Source organism: Loa loa, assembly GCF_000183805.2.
Source record: "Loa loa unplaced genomic scaffold supercont3.3, whole genome shotgun sequence".
NCBI classification, from domain to species: domain Eukaryota; kingdom Metazoa; phylum Nematoda; class Chromadorea; order Rhabditida; family Onchocercidae; genus Loa; species Loa loa.
In genome coordinates this window covers 1170207-1183500 of record NW_018108183.1, presented here as the reverse complement: position 1 = coordinate 1183500, position 13294 = coordinate 1170207, and the positions used below count along the sequence as shown (strand labels likewise).

Sequence of the window (13294 nt, the reverse complement as noted above, 5' to 3'; positions counted from 1 at the left end):
CCTTCTCTTCCATGAAGCAAGAGAAATTAATTGCGAAGATGGGTAATTAAAAATAATTCAAAAATTTCTATAGATTTGCAAACTAAAACCGAAATTTATTTAATTTATTCTGCAAATCAGCCATCTGTATCATTCATTCAAATTACTAACAGCTTTTATGGTCTCTTCAAAACAGGAATGGTTAAATGTACGAATCTTTGGATTTGTTTGCCGGAAAACTAAATTATTCGGTAATAAATGATAAAATTCTTATGCATATTGGATGAATTAGAATTTAAAAAAGGAAACAGCAGTAACTAAGGAAATTAATTAAGTAAAAATGACAATCGAATTAAGTGACACAATTAAAAGTGAGCAAAGAAATTGTTAGCTTTCTCATTTTATTTCTTTCATTTTAAAATTATCTGATTGATCTCAGTTTCATTGCTTTCCATTTGACATATTATTGTTTATTTCAAATTTACTTCTTGAGCCATTGACTATCATTGTAAGTTTCTCTATACTAATGATAGATTTCGGCTTTTTTCTTTTTAAAACACTGATTTCGTTCTAATTTACTAATTTTTAAATTTAAAAATATTCTTTCAAAAACTGAAAAGAAAAAAAAAAAAGAAGTGCAACAAACATTTGCCGTAATCGACGAAATAATCGGCATAGAAAGTACTTGTTGCATCATCCGTTTGCTCCATGGATAATGATAACAGTAAGAAATTCGTTGAGATCAAAGGTGATATTCCAAACTTTTATCAAGTATACGATGAATATGGTATAAAGCAGTTAAGATAACATCAGACCAGAGAGTTTCATTTGATGATAGGTAGGCTCAATCGTAATTATAGCAGTGTAGATAGAGTTGATAGTATCAAGGGGAGAGGGGGAGGGGAAATGGAACCACGCCTTCTTTCATTCGAACCATATCATCCGGCAGCTATTCGCGTTATCGGAAGTTTCCCATTTAGCACCCCTTCCAATCATCCATCATTTTCATCAGCTTAAGTCTCTTTGCCAGGTGTTCATCTGCTATCAGTAGATCTCGTTGATCTATCAGTATCAATTGTAATCTTCAAACTTTTCACTAATTTATATGGTAAAAGTGAAACTATTTACGATTTTACTAACAAAAAAGAAAATTAATTCAAAAAAAAAACCTTTAATTTTACAAAAACATACATTTTTTATACGATGATTGGGATAGATTGTCCCTTTTATGCTTTCATATATGTATATATAATTAGTCTAATTAATAAATTTATAAGGAATTGTTAGGTTTACAACGATTTATTTAATTATTCACGTGTCAACACGTATACATAATAATTTATCAATTAATTAGATCAATTTTAAATTATTATTTAAATTAATTTCCAACAAATATTCTTTTTAATTACAGAATTAATTCTTTCATGTATACTTTTCCTTTCTTTTTGTTATAAACACTTTACAGTACTCACATTCTGGCATTATTTAATATGTGTAATTACAAATTTTCTTCAGTATACAAAATATCAAATCAATTTTAAAAAGTAATTTAAAAAAAAGAAAAATAAAACAAAAACACTTTTGAATAATGATAATTGTAAAGTTTATTGCAATCACTGAGAATGAACAATTTCACTTATTATTAATATATTAATTTATCATGAAATGCGAACACAATTCAACCAAGCAAATTTTTTTTTCCTTTTTTAACTCTTAACAATAATATTCTTATCACTGATTGAAGTAAAGATAAATCAAATCAAAAAGAAAAAAGAAAAAAGGAAATTAAGGATGATTATCATTATTTATTATATGTGTCTGTGTATATTAAATTTATGTGTGATAATTCTTTTTATCTCTTTCAATCGAATTCTTATTATTATCATGTTGATACTTATCGATTATCACTGCAAATTTTTTTTTTAATTATCTATAAGATATAGCTGAATTTTTTTAAAAAAAAAGAAAAAAAAGAACAATTTTATATATAAAATCCATAAAATTGACAAATCTTGTCAAGTCCAAAACGTTAGAAAGAATTTATTTGAAATGAACTTTTCACCTGTCAAAATATTTTTGCAGTATTGTGATAAATATTGCATTTTCAGTTCACGATGAGAAATATATCTGTGAAAATTTGTGACATTACTGATTAAATGAGTAAAAAAAAAAAGAAAAAAAACTAGCAAAATAATGAAAAATTTGAAGCGAAATTATTAATACTAATACGAATTGATTTATAAAATGATAAAGATGACAAATGAAATAAAGAACGGAGAGAGAGGGAGAGGGGGAAAGAGGAAAAGGGAGGATAAGTACATTTTTTAGAATATAATTCAAAATATCCAGATTAGCATATTTGAAGTTTAAATGTGTAGATGGGAAAAAAAAACTCGATTTCAAATTTTAAGTTTTTCTAAAATTCAAATTTAAAAATTCAACACTTTTTTTTGGAGTGAAATGTTTATCAAATACGTAAATAAATGTCTAAAATAAATGGTAATCTGTTCAGGTTAATCATTTCACATTCAAATATGAAATACTATATGACAATCACGATGATGAATACCAGAACAATTATCCAAATTCATATTATAGCTTACAATCCTTTACACTTATGCTAACTCAATTAGCATGGACAACAGTAGTCAGTTAGCTGGATGAGAAGATGAATCAATCATATTGGTTAGTAAATGATATTTTGGTTGAAATGATTTTCATCAATTTTACATCGCTCATTCACATTACTTTTCAATGGTTCTTATTCATTGAATAGATGAATACTCATTAGAAGCATCAAATTATATTTGCTGTAAAAATGTATTCACAAAAATTTAAAGGAAAAATACATACGAAAAAAAAAACGAAAAAGATTGATTTTTCCATTTTAAATATTTTTTGTCAATTGTGATAAAAGTTGTTGAAAAAAAAATAATCAAAACAGGAGATATAAAATTTTAATTTTCCTATTGTAATTCAAAATTTTTAATCATTTCATATCGATAAACTGTATCATTGGATAAATTGAAATTTTTAAATTGAAACAAATAGATTTAAAAAATTTGAATTCGTTTTTTGATTACTAATTAATAAACATAAGATGTGATAAATTGGAGGAAGAGATTTGTTTAAAAAACAGTATACTTTGCCAAAATTAACAGATAGTATTACAACAACAATTTAGGGCCAACGATTAATGAAATGAGACAGAATCGGAGGGATCAATTATCGCGAAAGGATACGACGAACAAAGTCATCAGCAGCCTTATTATCAGCAATCATCGTATTACGACAAGCAGCGATGCTTGTCGCCTTTTTTTTAATATTTTATGGACTGATAACGACTATCAAGGTGGGCAATCCTAAGTTTAATATTTATGATAGCTGTGAAAATTTGATAACGATTACATTAAAACATATCTGAATGATTTGAATGAGCATTGTAATAACCCTTGGAATAAACCATGAGTGTATAGCTGATAAACGTAAATGATGATCGTAACTGCCAATGATAATAAACATCCTAACAAATATTAATTATCGTAACAATAATATTAATTATTGAGTCATGACTTTATTGTTAATAATTGTATTGTTCTACGCTTTCTATACTGTATGATGGTATTAAATTTGAATAGTTTAAGGTTAATTCGTAAATCTACAAGTGCTTAGAATAAAGGCTAATAAAGTTAATTTCCCTCATCCTTCGCCCACCATTCTAATTTCCTAAAACTTTTTCATTTCGATCAAGGATTCAATCCTCACAAAGATTCCTGTCTTTTATCCTGCCATCTGGACATTATTCATTCCGGATCAATGTTTTATTATGTCGGTTGATTTCTTGATGTTAACTTTAATTTTATATTGCTCATTACTCACTGCGCTTTGCATTTTCCGGACAAGCATCTACGATTACTAGACAAAATACGGATAATACATATCGATTTGAATGCTTCATGCCAGATTTTCCTTGCTTTTCTGGCTCGTCAATTAACCCTTTTTTCTTGTTATAAATGAAAAGTTACATCGACGAATAACAAACAATTCAACACTTACAAAGTAAACAATAAACAACAAGCGGATCTCGATTTCAGGACAATGAATCCCATCACTATGTGTCACGTATGTCACAAATGATCGCCCTTCTTACCATCTAATTATCATTTATTGTGAAACAATAGGAAATTTCAATTGAATAATGATAAGATCAACTATCAGAAAAATTCTGAGGAAGCTAGGAAATCTTGGAGAAGATATCGAGACTGAGACGCAATTATTGCGTAAGGACAGTATGATACAGTGCAAGCATCTTATACGTGGTTGGAGCGGAAGTTGAAGTGTTAGAGAGGGTGTTCGAATTAGGGTGGCGCGTTTTATTAATTTGTTAGCCGGTTTGGTCATTCGTGATTGCATAGGATGGATCCAGAAGCATATCGAGCTATTGTTTTCAATTCGGCGCGAGATGGTAATTTACGACGTTTGCGTATTTTCCTGGAAGACCGGTCACACGAATGGCTTCATCACTGTTTGTCGTCACAGAAATCCCAAACTCCACCACTTGTCATCGCTGCTCGAAATGGCCATTTCGATGTTGTCAAATACTTGGTAATCTTTCTTCCTGCTCAAATATTTTAAGCTTATTAATTAGAATGACGTAATAGGAAGGACAAATTTTCTAGGAAGTATTGTGCGTTATAGGATTTTCATGTGTTTTTATCTTTTTGCTGACAATTAGTCGTAAACTGAGCCGACATTTATATAATTCAAATATTGCAGCTGGAAAAGGGCGCGGATGTTTCAATCACTGGGACAGTTTCATTTGATGGTGAAATTATCCGTCAGTTTTGCGTAACTTTAATTTAATGGTGGCATTTTTAAACACTTCATCGATTTCCTTCATCCCCCTCTTTCATATGTGTTTTTTCCATTTCTCTTCCCGCGATTCCTGAACAGTTTGTCATTCAGAACTACTGGAACAAAGAGTTGTAGTGAATCCTGCTGTCATGAGCACTATGTGACATTTATAAGTGTTGTTTTTCGTCAAATAATTTATTCTGAATTCTATTTTTTTTTGTTCAGGATTTCACCTCGTTTCTTTTTTTCTTTTTTTTTTAAAGAAAGTAAACTAAATTTAGCTGGAGCGCCAGTTTTATGGGCTGCAGCAGCTGCAGGACATATAGATATTGTTCGGTATCTTGTTGAAAAAGCTGGTGCCGATATCAATCAAACAACGCAGTCTAACAGTTCTCCTTTACGAGGCGCATGCTATGATGGTCACTTCGACATAGGTATCACTTATCTCTTTACTTAGTTATCATCCTTGTTATACGGATGTAATTTATTCTGTAATACGTATTTAGTTCAATATCTGGTGAAAAAAGGAGCTGATATCGAATTGGCTAATCGACATGGGCATACACCGTTGATGATTGCTGCTTTTAAAATGCGAGCTGATATTGTACAGTTTCTGTTGGAACAAGGAGCGGATCCTTGCCGTGCATCTATCAAAGGTTATTTTCCCATAAATATGTTGATATCATGGGTGTTATGCGCTTGTTTATTACATTGCTTACAATATAACTAATATGGCGACATGCATTGATTCCTTCTGGTGTTTCTGGACAGAGTTTTCGCCACCTATGACGTAATAATTCGCTCTATGTGGACCCCTTTTTCATAGGCGGTAGCTTTTACAAATAAAAGTTCATACTGGTTAGTGTTGTCTGTGTATTGACAAAGATTAGTTTTAAGTGGTTCGGATGTGGTAAGAAGCGTGTTTTAATACATATATAGTTGTTTCAATCAAGTATTAATATGTATGAGTTGTTTTCGGCTTTGTCGATCGAAATAAAATAAAGTTTTTTGAAAAAACTACTAAACATTCACTGTTCTTCTGATCTGCTTTCGCCAAATTCATTTACGAATCTGACGAAAATATCTTTTAGTCATGAATATTTATTTCAGGAAACACAGCAATGCACGACGCTGCGGAAGCTGGTTCCAATGAAATTGTATGCATGTTATTAGAAGCTGGTGCAAAAAATGTTAAAGATGATTGTAGTATGACGCCGATGCAATGCGCTGCGCTAGCTGGACATGAAGAAGTGCTTAAGTCATTATCTGCTGTGGCTACTGCTCACGAGACAAGAGACGCATTAAAAGTTTGTCTATAGGACTTTCTGAACGCTGTATTCGGATAAGCTTTGTGAAAATAGTCGCACAACGAAATGAAAACTCTTACGTATTTCCTTGTCTCTGTTCTTAGAATATTTCATACTTAGAATATTTTACCTATATTTCATACTTAGAATATTTCACCTTAGCGCAATAATCATCAAACGTGTTTTGTGGAGTTACATGCTAGCTATCATTCACGTATATTATACTTCACTCTTTCAGAGAAAATACACTTGTTAGACATTGTAAGGCTTTTCGAATATTTTCGATATTATCCATAAAAGTATTAATTTTTTGACTGCGTACGTTACATAGTAATGATTTCTTAATGCTGTTTTAGTTATTCGGTGCTACTTTAGTGGATAAAAAGATGGATTTAAGTAGTGCTGTACGTGTTTGGTTTGAAGCAGTTAATTACGGTGAGCCACTTCGCGTGCGTACTGCTCTCCATGTTTACGATGATTTGTTCGAAATAGACACAGATGCTGACATACGTCATATTATTGGCGATCCTGATGCAATCAGAATGCAGGTAAGTATAGGTCTGGAATGAAGCTGAGTACCTTCTTTTTTCATGGTTCGTATAACTAATAACTTCAGGCATTAATCATGCGGGAAAGGATCATCGGTGGAGGTCATCACGAAACACATTATTTCATACGTTACCGTGGCGCTGTATACTGTGATTTGGGTGAAACAAATCGATGCTTCCAGCTATGGATGCATGCGCTCCATCTGCAGGTTGATAGTTTCACCACCCCTCTTGCATTTTGTTTTTAACCATCTGAGGTACTATTCAGAGCTTGTGATTCTATGGTATTCTGTGCATTAGTAGAATTTCATCGCTAAGGAAAAATTGAAGTTAAAGGATTTCTTTCGAATAAGTATGTGTTTCAGGAAAGTGTTTTTCTATCACTTGTTTGTTTGGCTTTTCCAACAATTCAATTTGATAGACTTGTAGCTGGACTAAATGTAATTTTTACAATAAAACAGAACATAAAATGAAATAATTTAGCAAAGACATCTTTGCGCACTGCATCCGTCAACTATTTCTACAATTGGAGCATTTATTGACACATTTATATTAACGGTGAATGAAGGAATTATAATTGCTAATGCGGATGGTGTACGTGTTGCTCCACTTTCTCGCAAATACGTAATGGAGGTACTAGAAAAAACTGTCTATGAACTGGAAAGGTTATAGTTTTGTACATTGTTTCATTTTATATTTTTCTTAAATAACCTTTAGAATTAGTAATTTACTAATATGTTTCCAAAAAGCACATGTATAATAAGTTTGTAGAATTCTGACCATATCAGCTTAGGGACAAGAGAGAGGGAAGGAGAGTTAGACCTTAAATTACGAGTCTTAGATTGAAGTCATAAATTGCGTATGTACGAAATCCTTCATTTGTTGAGATTTCGTAGTTTTAGATTTAGTGGTGGCGACACAAGAATTAAAACAGATGAAATTACTGAAGAACCCGATGACGAAAACCGGTGCACTGATTTCTTGATGCTTGCTTCCCTTCAACTGATTCTTTTGGTTGGCATTTATTCTTTGCCATTTACCAACAAGTGAATAATGTCGACATCAGCTGTTTACAACTGGTGAAGATATATATAGTGAATTTTGAAGTGTTGAAACGTGATCCCTATTTCAGTACAATTTGGGCACATATTCCAAAAACAGGGTGTACTTTACTTGTCGTAGCGATAAGACAACCAAGTATAGCCATCTCTGGAAAAAATATGTATAAAGGAAACAATCAAGTATAGCTATCTCTGGAAAAAATATGTATAAAGGAAATACAGCCTATAATACAATTTTTTAATTTCAATTTTTTGAAAGTCTTTTACAACACTCCACTCCTCACGTTTATTTATGTGCTGGTACTTTTCCAGCTTTCTTCCCGCAGGGTTTACATTGAATTTTTGCGAACGAAATATTTTAACACACACGAAATATTTTACGAACGAAATATTTAACGAAGACATAAAGCTTATGTGAGTGTTTTTGTTTTTTGTTATGAGAGAATGCAAAATGTATGCGTATTTCAGATTCGACGTCTGTCTCCTGGCGAGAGCAAACTGACGTCAAATTTAGAAACAGAAGCTGATGAAAAGGAGAATTTTGACACTTCTTTATCATATATGGTTACACGTTTAACATTAGTTTCGAAATGTCTGAATTTATATCCTCTTCACGCTGCTTGTCATGATATTGACAAGCCAGTAACAGCCCGTTTTCCATGTGCGTGTGTTATTACGATGCTCATCGACAGTGGAATCGATGTAAACACGAAAAATTCATTGGGTATGTCGATAAAAGCGTATCAGATAACATATTTGTTGTTCTATCAGAAAAGATTCCAAGACATATTGATTTTCAAGGCATATTTATGAATCTGAATAATTAATGCTGATCGTTTGTTCATCTTTCCTAAACCATTGCTTATTTTCTTAATTTCAGTTATATTTTTCATACATACATGTTTTAGGTAACACTGCATTACACACGATCTTGCTAAGTAGTAATCCTAGACAGAGTGTCATCAAGCTACTGCTTCAAAATGGTGCAACACTTTTAGCTCGTAATAACGATGATCAAACATGTTTGGAGTTGATCTCAGCGAAACTGCCTCGTGCAACTGGGCAGCTCAGATTGGGTAGGTTTTAGTTCTTTTCAAATAGCTTGAGTACTTTATCGACTATCGTTTAAAAGATAATGATATATGCTGCTACGGTTATTTAATTTCGATGTATTTTCATATTTATAAAATAAAAATGGGGTTTTTTCGTTTTGTATTCATATCAGAAAGTAGCAGATTGTGGAGATGATTCATCATACAAATGATAGGATTTGTCTAAGTTCAATTAATCAGTGCTAAAATAATTTTTTTTTTAGGAGAGTTCCTTTTAAAAATTTCCGGAAACTTTATCTTTTAGCTTAATCAAATGCGAATAAAGATAAATTTTTCCAGCTGGGAAGCAGCTTCAGAACTTTGTTATTTTCCAGGTCGATACCTTACACTTATGGGTCTTGCCGCAAATGTTGTACGACGAAAGATTTATGAGGTCGAATACAAGAAAATTGTTCCAAAAGACCTGTTTGGATTTTTGGATTTGCATTGAAATTTACTCAATATGAGATTCGTCGCTTTTTTTCGTTGCCTCTGTATCTGTGTACATCGGTTTCATTTTGTCTTTTATAGTTTTATATCGTGAATAACTTAATTACATTTGTCTGACTGCTTTTTAATACGAAACTAGCGAAAAATCTCTTTCTTGTCAAATGATTTTTAGAGAACTGGTTGAAAAGTACGGTAGTTATTTTATATATAATAACTTTTTTGAATTATCATTTCGTATGAAACTCACCTGTACCACATTAATTTATTATTCAGAGAACATTTGTGTAACAACGGGTATGTACATTTTATATTCTAAGTAGTGTTCTTTCAATTATCAAAATTTCATTGTATCGGTCATGAGGCAGAATGCAGGAAAAAAATGTATACATATATATATTTATATTTATATTTTTATTTGTTTTTTTATTTATTATAGTTTTTCGAAAAGAAAGGAGGTAGAAGAAGTCGGCATTCTCAAGATTTGAATGTATTTAAACTGAGCAGTATTTCTCTTCAGTCGTAGCATATGAAGTTTTTCCGTATTTCGATCCGTTGTCTTTTAATAAGTAATTTTATCCTTTGTTTCTCTAGGACCATTGTCTCACTGTATTTTTCTTTTATATTTTCAATTGCTCAACCAGTTCAAGTCATCAACTATACGTAATCTGATTAGAGCTGTTATGAAAATAAAAGTCATCTGCTCTTAAGCCTCTGTGTTCCTGTTCAGTATTTTATTAACACTCAAAGAGTGACTTGAGTATGTGGTATTGTAGTGAAAAAAAAAAGAAAAGCGATAAATGATTTTTTGTAGATTTCTTTAAAATCCACGTTTTACTAATCATGAACAATACGCTGACCGAGATAACCTCGTGTAACTGTTCAATTAATTATCGGTTTATTTGTTTAGGGGTGTTTTTTCAAAGTTTTGTAATTTCGTAGATAATGAAGCATTTTGGAACTTCGGCGCATGTCTCCAAGGTTATTTTTAGGATTTGGGATTTAGGATATTGGTTCTCTTTATAATTTATTTGGTTTGCGACATCATACTTTATAAGTTAAGATTTTTAACAATGAGCCGTCGAGTTAATGTTGGTAAATGTGAGCTTTTTATTAGTGTTTATGTGACTTATGATTTTATCTTACCGAAGGTATGTTTGGCAAAAAGAATGGGTTGTTAAATTGATAATAGGATAATTCCTAAAATATTCAGTGTAGATCGAAGAGAGATGGTTGGTGCACGTGTTCATAAAGAACGAGCACTACTTATTGATTCAAATGATATTCGGTGATATAATTCAACTAATTCCAGGCTTGGATTTTAATTTAGTCCTCATAAAACACTTCGTCAGATTATTCCATAAAATGCATAAGTGTCAAAAGAAGCCATATAAATTATGCGAGGTACGGATGTTACCATTTCCTTTATCCTTTAAATTTTACAACAAACATAACATGTGAGAAGTTGCTGATGATGGACGAAAAGCTACTTGCAGCTGCATATTACATCAAAGAAAATATCAGTGAAATTCATAAATTAGAGCATGTTGATGAGGATTATGCAAATTTCTAAATATTTCCTTCTTTCGCCTTTGTCTAAATTCCTGGAAAATAATCATGCATGTTTGATAAATTACCGCTTATTCGCTGGTCGACGTGGATGCCGCTTGTGAGATTGATGATAATCGGAGCATCTGAAGTTGACGGATTACAGTTGTCGCATTGAATGCTTTCTTCCAGTTTCGCTTCGCTAAGCTTATCTTCAAATGTGGTGCCACCAAACAATGAATGTCTTTTGTACCAGCTGTATCACCACTGATCCTATTTTTCAATATATAAATGAATTTAATTTTAAATAAAAATAAGAAGGGAATATGCCTTTGTTCGGTAAGGCGAGGAGAAAGTAAAGGATATGTTAGAAAAATGTTTACTGGGAAATGAAATATGCAATAAAAAGCTTTTTACGAAATACTAAAAATAACTTGAAATTATCCTTCCAGAAGCGTATCATCATTGTTGTAAAATGATGAATGAGATAGGAAGAGATATTGAAATGGCAAATGTACACAGATAGATTCAAATTAGTTACCATGGATGAGCTAATGCTTGATGACAGGTGTATCGTTGTTCTGGATCGCAACACATCAGATGTGATATAAAATCTTTTGCTGATTCAGAAATTTCATCCCAATATGGTGAATCAAATTCATATTCACCTCGAATTATTTGAGCAAATAAATTCGCATCATTCTCATCATAAAATGGTGGATAACCGCATAAAAGAATATATGTTATTACACCAATGGACCAAATATCAACAGCTTTACCGTACGGTTTCTGTTGTAATACCTGTTATTTCATTGCTTCATTTTAAATTAATTAACTGTCAAGTTGTGTCATTTTGTTAATTAAGGACAACTTTTTTTAAATGTTGAATATTTAACATACAAGTGTTAAATATTATCATAGATATTCAAAAAGATGAAGTATCGTTCTTTTTTTCTATCTTCAATAATATAATCCAACAATATCATATACTTTAAAAATAAAAAAGAAAAAAAACGGAAGTAAAAACGACAAATAAATGACACGAAAGTAAGGATAAAAAATTCATTCTTCTTAAAGTTTTAAAGAAATAACTTGTTGTGTTACAATTTTAATTAGTTTTTTATAGTTTTTCATTTGACCAATATGAATGAAAACAGGTTTTTTGCTCAAACAATCACTGATGATAGGCTACTTTCGCTATCATTTTGCGCCTGTAAATCATTCTAATTTTTCAGCGCAAAACAAAATAGATCCCATTTTAATTTACGAAAAATTGATTGTTTACCGAAGAACTCTCATTTATTGTTATTTTATCATCTGGTTATTTGATGTTTTTTATTTCTTTCAGTCCTTTTTTTTTTTTTTTTTTTTTACGAAGTGCAAAATGTCCCAATTGCTTCATTTTCCAATTGTTTAGGTGGTACAATTAATATCGGAATCAACAAAATTATCCAAGAAACAATCGCATAAAATGCTTTGTTCTAACCATTTGATTAAACTTGTTTAAATTCATTTGTTACTATTATCACTATTGATGGATTTATCAGTCGATGATAACTGACAAGTAATAACATTTGTTTATTTGTTTGAAAATTTTCATCTTCCTGATGGAATATTCGCGACTAAATTTTTTTTGATAAATTTATTAATGGGTTTTAGCAAAAATATTTCGTACTCATTCATTTCAAATTTGTTAAGCCATTTTTTGCAAACAGACTTGGAGCTAATAATCAGTAACAAATTAATATAATTTTCCATTTAATATTGATAACATTTTGAAAGTGTGGGATGAAAAATTGAAAAATTCAAATATTTCCCATTCTACTCATATTTAATTTTTTTTAAATAAGTTCTAATAAAAATATTTTATTCTAATTTCTTTCAAATTTGTTAAAAAATATTTTCGGATAACAGTACGTTAATCTACTGCATATTGTTTGAATGAAATAAGTAAAACAAACTTCAGGTGCAACATAACCTGGTGTACCACATGCTGTAGCCATAACACCTGATTCATCAATTTTTGAAAGACCAAAATCGGAAATCATTATCTTAGAATCTTCCGTTTGATCATAATATAACAAATTTTCCGGTTTTAAATCTCTAAAAATTGAGGAATTCTCTTAATAACTTCGCAACATGAAATACCTGTTATGCTTTAATTTTTCTCTACTTATCATTACTAATTTAAGTTGCGATTTGCAATTAAAATTTAATTTCGCAAATGAATCATACTTTTGAAAAATTTTTCGAATTACTTCCTGTGCTGTTTCAAAGTTCAGTGTTGTAATAGAATAAATGATGTTTGCTGTGTAATTCATCTTATCAGCCACTGATTTTTCTGGGAAAAATGATTGCAAAAATATCTAAAACAAAAAAAAAAAAAAAAACAAAAAATAAAAAGAAAGTAAAAAAAGAAAAAAAGAAAAAATAAAAAATAAATAGAATTACTAGCTAGA

The 13294-nt window shown here is 30.8% G+C and overlaps 2 protein-coding genes across 2 annotated transcripts in view; one reads left to right on the top strand and one right to left on the bottom strand.

Moving 5' to 3' along the window:
* Window positions 1-4392: 4392 nt before the first annotated feature.
* LOAG_08090 (sex-determining protein fem-1) lies at window positions 4393-9481 on the top strand. Its single transcript, XM_003143622.2, has 12 exons — window positions 4393-4584; window positions 4756-4816; window positions 5115-5267; window positions 5340-5489; window positions 5944-6140; window positions 6497-6688; window positions 6757-6897; window positions 7172-7353; window positions 7591-7702; window positions 8218-8473; window positions 8658-8825; window positions 9176-9481. The coding sequence occupies exons 1-12, from the start codon at window positions 4396-4398 to the stop codon at window positions 9289-9291; spliced, it is 1917 nt and encodes a 638-aa protein (XP_003143670.1). The 5' UTR covers window positions 4393-4395; the 3' UTR covers window positions 9292-9481.
* A 1224-nt stretch (window positions 9482-10705) lies between these two features.
* Window positions 10706-13294, bottom strand: part of LOAG_16449 (calcium/calmodulin-dependent protein kinase type 1) — a 7071-nt gene continuing 4482 nt past the window's right edge. Inside the window, exons 5-7 of the mRNA XM_020449101.1 lie at window positions 12797-12938; window positions 11377-11636; window positions 10706-11108 (exon numbers count right to left, since the gene is read on the bottom strand). Coding sequence (XP_020307476.1) covers window positions 10928-11108; window positions 11377-11636; window positions 12797-12938 — 583 coding nt within the window. The 3' untranslated portion in view covers window positions 10706-10927. The remainder of the gene's footprint in view (window positions 11109-11376; window positions 11637-12796; window positions 12939-13294) is intronic.